Source organism: Mustela putorius, unplaced genomic scaffold (genome assembly GCF_011764305.1).
Source record: "Mustela putorius furo isolate JIRA1106 unplaced genomic scaffold, ASM1176430v1.1 tig00000267_pilon_pilon_pilon, whole genome shotgun sequence".
Classification (NCBI taxonomy): Eukaryota; Metazoa; Chordata; class Mammalia; order Carnivora; family Mustelidae; genus Mustela; species Mustela putorius.
In genome coordinates this window covers 123,153-135,674 of record NW_025421336.1, presented here as the reverse complement: position 1 = coordinate 135,674, position 12,522 = coordinate 123,153, and the positions used below count along the sequence as shown (strand labels likewise).

General features: G+C 48.1%; 1 protein-coding gene across 1 annotated transcript in view; it reads left to right on the top strand.

The window, feature by feature from the left end:
* LOC123391627 (glycine, alanine and asparagine-rich protein-like) overlaps positions 1–12,522 on the top strand; it is a 47,936-nt gene that overhangs the window by 20,578 nt on the left and 14,836 nt on the right. The window contains exon 2 of the mRNA XM_045078486.1: positions 8,718–8,781. Coding sequence (XP_044934421.1) covers positions 8,718–8,781 — 64 coding nt within the window. The remainder of the gene's footprint in view (positions 1–8,717; positions 8,782–12,522) is intronic.

Genomic DNA, 12,522 nt, shown 5'->3' with positions numbered 1-12,522 from the left:
GGGCTGATAAGTAATATTATTGGGACAAGACACATTAACTGTTGCCTCAAAGGTACTAGAGTCATTTTGTTTATAAAACAGTTGAGGAATTTGCCATTTAACATGGACACTGCTGAGATATCAGTACATGCTCCTAGCAAGTTACAGACCTGCCATGCATCAAAGGGAGAGGGAGGGAATATGAGAGAAGAGATAGTCACTGGTAAAGGATATGGCCATGCTTTAACCACTGCCCACAGCTTTCTGGCTTGAGTCAGCCACAGGAGGTGTAGCATCCCCAGAGTTATCATCAGCATCTTCAGCATCATGACTGGTGTTCGGAGACAAGGCTGCACGCACCAGCTGCTCTGGGATCCAAATTGGAGCCTCCTTTTCCTGTGGAAAAACACATACAGACCCCCTACTCCATACTAACACTGGATCTGCTCCATTGCACTTTCCTGTGAGGATGTCCTTCCAAAGTACTAAAGGCTTAGGGGGAGCAGCAGCATCACTTCCATGTCTGTCTGCAGCTGATTTACCCGTTTGGTCCAACATTGAAAAATTCAAAATAAAGAGAATGGCGTTGAGCTTATCTTTAGGGGACCTGAAGGTGTCCCCTATTCCCCCTTTTTGTTTATAAAGCGCATTTTTTATTGTAAGATGTGCACACTCCACAACACTCTGTCCTTGTGGGTTATAGGGTATTCCATGTATCAAGTGAATGTCAAGTTGTTGTAGGAAGACTTTAAGGGTTGTGAGGTGTAGGCTGGGCCATTATCTGTTTTTAACTGGCGTGGCTGGCTTTCCCCATGCCACGAAACCCTGTAGGCAATGGGCGATAACATCTCTGGATATTTCCCCCATATATGCACTGAGGTGAAAATTATTCCAGAGCAGGTATCTACAGAGACATGAACATATCTTAACTTTCCAAATTCTGAAACATGTGTGACATCCATTTGCCATATATGATTAGGTAACAAACCCTTAGGATTAACCCCCAAGGACGGGTGCAGGTAGTAAGGTCACGCAATTTCTGCAGGAGACTACTATGTCCCATGCCTGTGCTTTTGTTATGTTAAATTTGAGGCAAAGAGTTAAAGCATTCACATGGAACAGCTTATGATAATGTCTCGCCTGTTGCACTGGGTCCTCAATGGCAAAGATAAATTCTCCTCTGGTTAAGGAGTCTGCTAACCGATTACTTTTTGTCAGGGGGCCTGGTAAGGTTGTATGAGCTCATATGTGGCCAATATAAAATGGAGCCTTCCTGTCCCAAACTAATGTTTGGATTTCTTGTAATGCCTCAGAGATAGTAGACCTGGCATTAATAGAACCCACATTTTCAATGATAGAGACAGCTTGCACCACATATCTACTATCTGATAAAAGGTTGAAGGGTTCTTGATGAAACATTTGAAATGCTTTTATCACTGTGAGCAGCTCAGTTTCTTGGGGAGAGGAGCTTTGAAATAGGAAGGTCCAACTCTCTTCTTTGGTAACTATAGCTCCTACTCCTTGCTTAGATCCATCAGTGAATATAAGCCTTACATTACTGAGGGGTTTATGGTGAGTGATCCTAGGGTATATGATTGGATTGGATAAACTGAACTGTAGCCATGGATGTGATGGGTAGTGGCTATCAAATTGAGTGCACGTTATAGTTATCAAAATGGCTCAGTCATCATCACAGGCTGCTAGGCACTTTATTTGTTCCTGCGTATATGGTGATATTATAGTATCTGTTTTGTTTACCAAATGCTGCTATACTAAGTTTAATCCCTTTAAGTATAATTTGTGCAATGGCACTTGGGTACCAGGGCAAGACCTTCCCTGGAGAGTGGGTCAAACTAACCCATGATATGGGGCCAGATTGCCAAAAAACTGCAGTGGGAGCTCGTTTTTTTTTTTTCGCAAGGACACAAAATAGCAAAGGTTTGGAGTAGTCATTTCTGTCTATCTGAGCAGCTTCTAGCCTTTTCTGGATCAGACTGATGGCTTCTTTTGCCCCCTCAGTCAACTGACGAGGAGAGGTGAGGTTAGGGTCTCCTTAAAGTGTCTCAAATAAGGGTGACAATTCCTGATCAGTGAGTTTTAGATAGGGCCTCATCCAATTGATATCTCTTAACAATTTTTGAAAATCATTTAACGTGTTTAGGTGATCCGTCCGCAGGGTTATCTTTAAAGCTCTGACTTTAGTATTCTCTAACCTAGTTCCCAAATACTCTTTAATGGGCGTCATTTGGACCTCTTCTGGTGCTATGTGTAATCCGAATTTCTCAAAATGTTTGAAAAGAAAGGAAAGGGCCTTCTCAATATATTGTTCTTTTTTGTGGCACAGCAAAATATCATCCATATAATGATACACAATGAGCAGGGGAAATTGTGTTCTAACCTCCTTCAGGGCTTGGTCCACATATCATTGGCACATTGTAGGGCTGTTGGCCATGCCCTGAGGCAATACCACCCACTCATAGTGTTGATCCAGACAAGAATGATCAATGGTAGGTACTGTGAAAGCGAAACATTGGGTGTCCTCGGGGTGCAATGGGATGGAAAAGAAACAGTCTTTAATATCGATTACCACAGAGGGCCAACCAGAGGGCAGGGCTGAGACTAAAGGCAGCCCCCAGCTGTACTGCTCCCATGGCCACCATCTTTTCATTAACCGCTCGTAAGTCATGTAACAATCGCTATTTCCCCCGACTTGTTCTTAATCACAAAAATAGGCATATTCCATGGTGATGTGGAGGGCCGAATATGCCCTGCGGCAAGTTGCTCTTTTACTAACGTGTGGGCAGCTTCACATTTTTCTTTAGGCAGGGGCCACTGAGGAACCCACACGGGTTTACTGTTTTTCCATTGAATTTTTAGAGGTTCAGTGGCCCCTAAGAAAAACCCAGCCCCGGCCCACCTATTCTTTGAGAGAAGTAATTAGTCAAGGGAATAGGTTCAGGGGTGCCCTGCAGCTGTTTTCCTAGGCCTCCCGTTCCAGGATAACCAGACTTAGTCATTAAGGCTTGAGCTTCCTCAATATAGAATAATTCTGGAGTCAACTTCCGGTTCATTTGGGCCAAGACATCCCGTCCCCACAATGAAATGGGAATCTTAAGGACACATGGCTGCACAAGTCCATGGTGGCCTTCATCATCCTTCCATGGCAGTGTAGCTGCACTGCACATGGGTCTATGAGCAATCCCTAATCCTCGAAGTGTTTGATCAGCCTTTTGCACAGGCCAATCCTTAGACCAATCAGCTTCATTGATGATACTGCGATCTGCTCCAGTGTTCAATAAGCCCATGAATTTCTTGTCTCTTATCCAAAAAGAGTAAAAGGGTCTATTTTCCATGCCTAGCGTGACGCATGCTAGAGGAACTCCAGATGAACAGAACCCCTTCTGTCCCCGCGTAACCTCATGGCTTCCAAAAAGCTTGTGACAACTAGGCAATACCAGGATTTGAGCTATCTTATCACCTGGACTAATAGCTGTAATTCCACGTGGGGAGGATACCAGGATTTTCACCGTTCCTTTATAATCAGCATCTCTAACTCCGGGGTGAACAAGGAGTCCTGATAACGCCATGGAGCTCCGTCCTAGCAAGAGGCCCACGGTGTCCTCAGGTAATGGACCCTTAAAATCTGATTCGACTACCTGGGTCCCCATCTCTGGAGTCAGTATGAGTCTGGTGGTGGCACGGATGTCCAATCCTGCACTCCCTGTTGTGGCTCGCCTTGGCTCGTCGGCGGATAATGCGAGCGAGCCACCTGTTGGAGCACCGCATACATTTGAGGGCCCTGGGGTGTGGGGGGCCCCCTTCCCATTTTTTGACCCTCTTGGAGGCAGAGAGTTTCCTTGTATATCCCTTATTGAGTGACATTCATATGCCCAGTGGGCACCCTTCCCACATCTTGGGCAGATACCTGGTTTTTTAGGCTCTTGATAGGACACCTTTCTCTCGGGGCACTCACGCTTAAGGTGTCCTGGCTCCTTGCAGTAATAGCAAACTCCAGGAGTACCCCTATGTTTATATTGTTGAGCTCCCTGAAATCCTTGTAAACCTTGAGTGATAGCTGCAGCCATAACCTGCCCTTGAATAACACTGTCGTTGATATCCCTGCAAACTTTAATATATGTACTCAAGTCTTTGCTTTTCCAAGGTCTGATGGCTTCTTTACACCATTTATTAGCTTGCTCATAAGCCAGCTGTTTTATCAATGGCATGGCTGCCTCTACCTCCCCAAATATTCGACCAGCTGTTTGCATCAGCCTCGCTACCAAATCAGCATATGCTTCATTTGGTCCTTGTATTACCTTAGACAGCTGACCCTGTAAATCCCCACTGCCTTGAATTGTCTTCAATGCTTTAGTGGCCACCGAGGCTATTTACAGATACACCGCAGGGTTGTATTGTATTTGGGCCTGCTTTCCCATGTACGGTCCTATTCCCATTAACATTTCTAGGTCCCACTGAGGATTTCCAGCCGCTGCATTACGGCGGGCAGTGTCCTCTGAGTATTCTTGCCAGGCTGTTTTCCATACTAGATATTGCCCTCCCGACAAGGTTGCGCAGGCTAAGTTACCCCAGTCTCCAGGGACTAAGTTCATTCCTGCTATGGTCTCCAACAAAGATACCGTAAAGGCTGCCTGAGGGCCATACTGCATGACTGCTTCCTTTAATTGCTTAACTAGTTTAAAATCAAGAGGCTGATGATACCGCTGGTTGTTTTGGTCCTCTAAAACTGGAAAGGCAGAGGCCAGGTCATGATCTCTCCAGCTCGAAACCCTGCCACTACCACATGTGGTACAGCAGCTACAAGCTCCTTGGCACGCCATAGGATTATATGGCGGAGGGGCACTAGGCGTCGCTGGAGTCGATAGTTTCAACTGTTCAAAGTTGCAATGCATTTTACGGCCTAACTCCTCCCCTGACATTTCTTCTTCCTCTTCACTAGAACTACCCCCCTCTGAGGCACGAGAAGACCGCTCCTCTTTCACTTCCTCCAATGCCAATGCTCCCTCTTGTAGAGCTGATTAATATATAGGCCCCACCAGTCATCCCCAGACTAAGGTCCATATTGCCAGGGACCCAGGTGGCAAAGGCGTTTTATTGTCCTGTTTCTTCAAATCCTCCCCTAAGTGGTCCCATTGAGGTATGTTTAGCAAGCCTTCATCTAGGAACCATGGAGCCGCCTTTTCCACTGTATTCAAAAAGGCCCGAGCAGTTTTTGCTTTTAGTGAAGTTCCATTGGCTTTCAGCAGGTCTTTTAAAGACTCTTCCAACCGCACTTTAGATACTTCAGATCCCATTATGAACACACAGACAACAGACGCGGACGTTAAAGACAGTAACTAACACATCAACTGTTTACACGCATATGCTTCAGTCGACATTTACTTCCCGCTTTTTAACCGTGGAATTCCCACTTTTGAACGTGGCCTTTACTCCCTGCTTTACCGCGCAATTCCCACTTTTGAACGTGGCTAATGTCCCCGCTGACCTGCGGAACTTTACTCCCCGCTTTCCTGCGGATTACCTTGCAAGATTCCTTTATTTAGTTCCCGGGTGCCGGCGCCATTTATCGCCCTCGACCCGCAAGGACGACAAGAAGCCCCAGTTCAGATGTATCTTCTCTCTCTTTATTTCCCGCAAGTCTACACACTTATATACGCTTACCTGACCAGTCAGCGAGCAGGGTACAGGAGGGAGCGAATCAGGCTGCACACCTAAACGAACAACTTTGCTAGCAACCAATGCTGTTTACTTCCTCTTTGGGCATTCTGCTTAGTCTCATGAGGCAATCCTAACCTAACCTGGCAACTAGCCAGGCGCCATCTTTTAATGGCGGAGGCCGCCCTGGTCGGGGGCCTGCCTCCGACGCCTAAATGACGTGTGCTGCAGTCCTTTGGCTCTCACTTTCTCTTTGGCTCTTTCAGGAGGGCCTTTTTGTGGGTGGCGTCTTCGCCCCCATGGTTCCCTCCTTCCTTCTTAGGTAAGGAGGGTTTTGTTCTTGTTTTTGTTTTTTTTTTTTTTTTTTCTTTTAAAGGTTTATTTATCCTTTTAAGGATATTTATTTATTTGAGAGTCTCCATCCGGGGCATGGGGAGGGTAGAGGGAGAGAGTAAGAATGTCAGGTACACTCTGCACTGAGCCAGGAGCCAGACTGAAGGCTCCATCCCAGGACCCTGAGATCATGAAGTGAGCCAGAGTCGGGAGGGGGACGCTTAACCCTCTGAGCCCTGAAAATGGGCTGAGAATATGTAGTAGAACACTGCTGACTGTACTGTTTGTCACTTGACTCATTCAGAAAATTACACAATTCCTCAAAATAACATGCCATGCCATCATTAAAATCAGTAGTCCCAGGCAGGAGAGAGATTGTGAATGACTGCCCCCCACACAGGGCACTGGTGTCTGGACAGGGTCTGATGGAGCACGTGTAATTAAGCCTTTGGTCTCTGTGTGTTGTCACGTGTGGATTTAGCTTTCCAGGGTATGCATTGCTGTCTTTATTTTGTCAGCACACTTCTCCCTGCCTCAGGAGCCTGGGAAGGGGCTTCGGCCTGGGGTATGGGCAAGAGGCCAGGACTTTAGGAGAGGCTGCTCCAAAGCTCCTGGTGGCAGAAGAGCAGAAGGGAGCAGGGGAACTGGGGCCAAAAGAAAGAGGCCCGCTGGCTCCCAGGGCACTCCAAGCCTGGAGGCATAGCAAGCAGCACTGGCAGTTGCAAGCCTCAGTGTGGGGAACTGCATCCCTGGCAACGGCTTCGGGACAGGGTCCCCACTACAGCCCCTTAAGGCAAACTTGCAGGGCCTGGAGCCCATCGCCACTTGCCGGAATCACACGCTCCACCTCGCTGGGCCACTAGGTCACCAAGAGGCCCGCACGACCCCAAGGAGCACACACTCCATGACATGCACTCAGTAGAGGCAGCGCAGGTGGGAGCTGGTCTCAGGAGACTGGCAGCTGTGGAGGCTCAAGGGGCGGCGGCGGAGGCAGTGGCGGCACTGAAGGGTGCTCAAGGCCCAGTGGCCTAGGTAGGGCTGAGGTCCTGGGCTGTGAAGGGAGAGGGCCGGACCACGAGGACTCCACCTATGGCGTTACTCCTCCAAGCAGTGCTGGTTTTGGCTTTTGGGGGGTGGGCGGGGGTACAGCCCATCCTTGACCATGGGCCACAAGAAGAGCCTGACTAGGTACCTGCATGGAGCAGAGGGAGTGGAATGGGAGGAAGGGCTGGGGGCAGGCAGGGACTGGCACTGGCTGGACTCTGGGGTCACCCGTGGTGGAGGGAGGCAGGCATTGCTAAGATGTAGTTCCCGGGGCTGGAGGATATCCTGGCGCTGGGGATGTATCTCTCCCGCTAGGGATCGGGATTGGGGCTGTTCCCACTGCTGCAGCCCTGGGGGCTCTTTCTCAGGACCCCTCCGTGACTGGGTGGCTCAGTCAGTTAAGCATCTGCCTTTACCTGGCATCCTGATCTCATTGTCCTGAGACTGAGCCCTGCTCAGAGAGGAGGCTGCCTCTCCCTCTCCCTCTGCGTCTGCCCACGACTTGTGCTCACTGTCTCTCAAATAATAAAATCTTTTGAGAAAAGTAAATATAAAAGTTTATTTAGCATAATGTTGAGAAAAACAAGTTCAATCTTTAAGAAAAAATGATGATAGTGATAGGTATAAGTATCAGTTTAAACTAGCTTTGTATGACGGATCTCGATGAATCTTTGCATCCATGCCCTGAGGAATGAATCCATGCTGTCCCCACATCACAGAGAAGGACACAGAGGTTTGGAGAGGTGAAGTAATTATTATCCAGGCAAAGAGTAGAAATTGGAAGAATGGAAACTGGTCCTGTTCTCTTCCAGAGGCTCAACTGGCAACTTGTTTTTTCCATTTCCTTAATAAACATAGACTTTTTAGACTACGAACCAGTGCTACATTCTGTCCCTCCAGGATTCTCCCCAGGCCCCATCAGAGAGGGCTCTGGGGCCAGATTCTCCCTCCCTGTTCCAGGGGCCCCGGGTGACTCTTTCTGTCTGTTCAGAAACAAGGACACAGAGCTCTGGGGAGGGACCCTTCCTTGGCCGCGGGTGTCCACCTCTGCTTGGCTTTCCCATGCCCTTCTGGAAGGTGAAGTCAGAGTCAGAGGTTGAGAGGTGGCTGGGGAAGGAGGAGGAGGCCAAGGGCATCCCAGCCTGGTGATTCCACTTACCTGCCAGACCATTCTTCCCAGGTCCATCCAGCATCCCATTGATCTGCTGCGACTTCTGCTGCTGGTGCTGCTGGTGTTTCCAGATCCCTGCCAGCACCAGCAGGAGTGTAGGAGGGATCTGCCCTGTGGGGACCCAGGAATCTTGTAAGATGCCTCCAGCCCTTTCCACAGGTGCCCAATCCCCCATTCCTTTCAGGGTGCCCCGGAGCTCAGTTGTCCAGTCCTGTATAATCCCTCACTTGATCACCTTTTCCACAGTCCAGGAATCTCTCAGTCTTGCCAGGGGCCCAGAGCTCACCCCACAGTTCATGGGGGTCTTCCTGCCATCTGGTGCCGGAATGCTGATGTCGGCAAAGGGCAGGGCATAGCACAGGCCTGAAACAGGAGGGACCTGTGGTTGTCACCTGGGCTGCCATTAACAGGGGTGAGACATGAGGCACTGGATCTCCAGAGACACTGAGCCCCTGGCGGTGATGACGTCAATGTCTGCGTGTTCTCAACATGTGACTTCTTCTTGTCCTCCACACAGTTATGGACATGGGCATGGACACTCCCGGTTCAGTGAAGGAAATGAGCACCAGGCCAAACAGCAGGTAAGCAGGACAGCTGGATCTCAAACTCTAGGCTCCTGGCTTGTCTCCAGGGGCCACAAAGGGTTTCATAGATGGGAGACTGACACTGGCTTTGGGGACCCCTCATCAACTCCATGACTGATCTCACCTATTTGAGGCCCCCAAACTCTATTCCCTGCTTCTTTCCCTGCTCCCGATTCCAGTTCTAATCAAGGTGACTCTGGCCATCTCCATGGAAGTCCCTGACCCCCTTACAGGTTGGGCCTCTCTCCTGTTCCCTTTTGGGATAGTCTGACTCCACCCCTTCCATAGCTGGTCTCCTTCTACAACCAGAGCAGCCCAACTCTGGGGTTCTTGAGGTGGACAGCGGCATCTAAGCAGAATTGAATACTTTGTTTTGTTATCCTTGTTTTGTTGTTGGCTTATTTTTTATGGTTTCTGTATGTGTATGTTTAGGATATTGTTGTAACTGAGGGTGGCAGGAGTGGAAGTGGGTGGGAAGGATGGGGTGGCTGGGGAATGGGCATTGGAGAGGGTATGTGCTTTGGTGAGTGCTTGAACTGTGTGCGACTGATGAATCACAGACTACCCCTGAAACAAAAACTACATTATACGTTAATTAGAAAAAACAAGCTTATGTTCTATTTAAGCAGTACTAGAGTGGTTCCTGTTTACAAGAAATTTACACAATAATAAAGTGGTGGTTTGTAGAGCACTGGAAATCAGCTGTCTTGGGCCAGAAGGAGTTGAGGAAACATTTGAGAGTCCTAGGGAGACACAGTTTAGGAAGTTCAGCTCAGGACAGGCCCCAGGAGAGAGGATAACAAGGGGTTTGTCTAGTCTCCTGGGTCCCTGGCCCTGCCCACATGCTTGGCTGTCCCTACCCAGCACAGATGGAGCTGCCAGCTCTCTGGGTGTTATCCTAGATCCGCCAGGGGAGAAGCTGGTGAAAGTCTTCTCTTAAAATGCTCTCATTCCTGGAGGTCCCAGAAGATGACATGAGAGTCTGATTGGACTGTTTCCCTGTAAAGTTTCCTCATGTAAAGCCGAAGCTAGTGCATAGGAGGGTCACAAAGAGAAGTGACAGATCTACTCTGTCGGAGGTGTTCCAATGTCTCAGCCAATTGGGGATGATTTTGAGACCATGAAGTCTTCTCAGACTAAATACTGGAGGATATTCCAGCCCAGAAGACATATTTGATTTCAATTGTATCATCCTCGTATCATTCAGTTCCAGTGTTGCTCTTTTCCTTTTCTATTTCTTTTTTATTTAAGATTTTATTTACTTATTTGACACACACAGAGAGATCACAAGTTGGCAGAGAGGCAGGCAGAGAGTGAGGGGGGGAAAGCAGGCTCCCTCCTGAGCACAGAGCCCGATGTGGGGCTTGATCATAGGACCTGATCATGACCTGAGCCACCAGGAGCCCCTCTTTTTTCTATTTCTTTACTCCTGTTCCCATGATAGAGGTACTTCTTAATTTCTAAACATATGAGAATTTCTAGTTCACTTTTTATCAGTGATTTCTAGCACATTATATTACCACAAGATGCTCTGTAGTTGCCTGAATTGATGCATCTGAAACAAAATTGAAATTTCCCTTATGGCTAAAGTAAATTGGGCGTATTTTTGTAATGGTCTCCTATGTGCCTAAAATCAGTGGATGTGGATGTGGACAGATGTATGGAGACAGCTATGGGATTCAGATGGTTTGCCATTAAGATTTACATCTTGTGGATGTTCTGTCTGGGTTGAGTTGCTGAGAGAGGCTCAAACCTCCTACTCTGGTTGTGTACTTGCTTGTTATTGCAGTTTGGTTCTCCTTTCCTTTCTACATTGTTCAGCCAGTGGCTCTCAGACGGGAGTTTGGAAGGGGAAGGAGAGAGCGCCCAGAAGAGGGAACAGGGACCTGGGTTGGAGGAAGTAAACAAGAAGGATGGCTAAAGATCCAGAGAGGATCTGTCGTTGCGATGGCATGTGTTGGGGTATCAGGTGGGAAGGGGCTTTGTACCAATGAGGTCACCTGTGGCATCCATGTTGAGCTACTAGGGGCAACGGCAGGGGATTGGTGGAGAGATTAGAATGTTTCTAGGTTGCTAAGGAAACGTTCAAACCTGGGAAGGCTTGGTGGAGGATGGATTCTCCACACCAACTGCTCCTGAGAGTTCACTTGACCTGCTAATGTGTCCTGCTGACCTTGTCCTTTACTAACCTGCTGACCTCCTAACTTTTCTGAACCGTGCTACTTCCCCTTGAGTACTTAATCTGACCCTGACACCGCCTGACACTGTCCCTGACCCCTCCTCCTGACCAACACCTTCCCCATCCTACCCTCTATTTCTTCCCTATTCCCCTCCCTAATTACCACCCTGCCCCTCCCCCCCCCCTTCCGAACACCCCCACCCCACCCCTCCCCTGCCCCGCAACCATCTCAACTTCCTCCCTGGGCCCACAGTGCCCCTAAAAAGGACCAGGACATGATGGTGCAAAGGCTACTCTTCTGGCTTGTCTTGCTCCAGTGTCCCAGTTCCCCAAACCCAAATGTGAGTAAATGTGACACTTCACTCATGTCTTCTTCTTCCTTCTTCTTCTTCTTCTTCTTCTTCTTCTTCTTCTCCTTCTTCTTCTTCTTCTTCTTCTTCTTCTTCTTCTTCTTCTTCTTCTTCTTCTTCTTCTTCTTCTTCTTCTTCTTCTTCTGATATGGTTTATTTGAGGAATAGAGAAAAAGGGCTCATGTGTATGGGGCAGAGAGGGGGGGGAAAGAGAAAATCCCAAACCAGCTGTGCAGTGAGGACAGAGCCCAAAGTGGGCCTCAACCTCAGGACCATGAGATCATGACTTGATCCAAACCAAGACTTGGTCACGTATCTGACTGAGCTACTTGGGTGCCCATAAGCTGCTAGTGGTTTCTTCCTTCCGACTGGGTTATTTAATCACAGCTTTTTCATGGGGTTCTTGAAGGTAACTTCAGAAACGAGAGTTCTTCCTGATGACTGGGCACCACAGGGCAGGTTTCAGGGTCAACCTGAAGGTGTTGAGGCCACAGCCATTTCCCTCATGTTTCGGGTCCTGTCTGTGCTGCTGGGTCCAAGAAGCACAGCTTTGGTAGGATGGAAACCTGAAGGCACCAGGTTTATAGTGTCAGGAGGAAGGATTTGTGAAGATAGGAAAAGCCATTGAGCTCTTTGTCCTAAATAGGGGGCTTGTGTGATATGTACATTATATCTCTTTAAAATTGTCTTCAAAAATGTCAGGAACTCTAATTTAGTAGGAGCTAGGGGTGCTAGATTGTCCCCTGGGATCCTGGTGAAGATCCTACTGCAAGCCTGGTAAATTCAGGGTCCAGCTTCTGTTTAGTTTGTTTTTGTGTCAGCGCATTGTTTATATTTGTAAAGTTTGACATCCCTGGGTATCTTAAGCATTGGTGTTGGGACTAGAGTATTAAGAAGTGAAATATCCTTTTTGCTCTGCTTCTTGGTTGGAGGCTGTCCCCAGGGACTGTGTGTCCCACCAGGTCCATAGAGACCTGAGAATCCCAGAAGACACTAATAGACCACAACCTGCTGGGATATATGTCACAGGAAAATCACTAGGAGTGATGTGATTAGGAAAGTGAATGAGTTGTTGTCCTTTCTTTGACCAAGTATGTGCAGTGTGTTGATTTTCCCAAAATAAGAAAGTTCTGGATGTCCTTAGGATTGTCCAAATATAAAGAAATACGTGGTTCCCAGCATGAATATTTCACTCTGTCATGAAAAAGT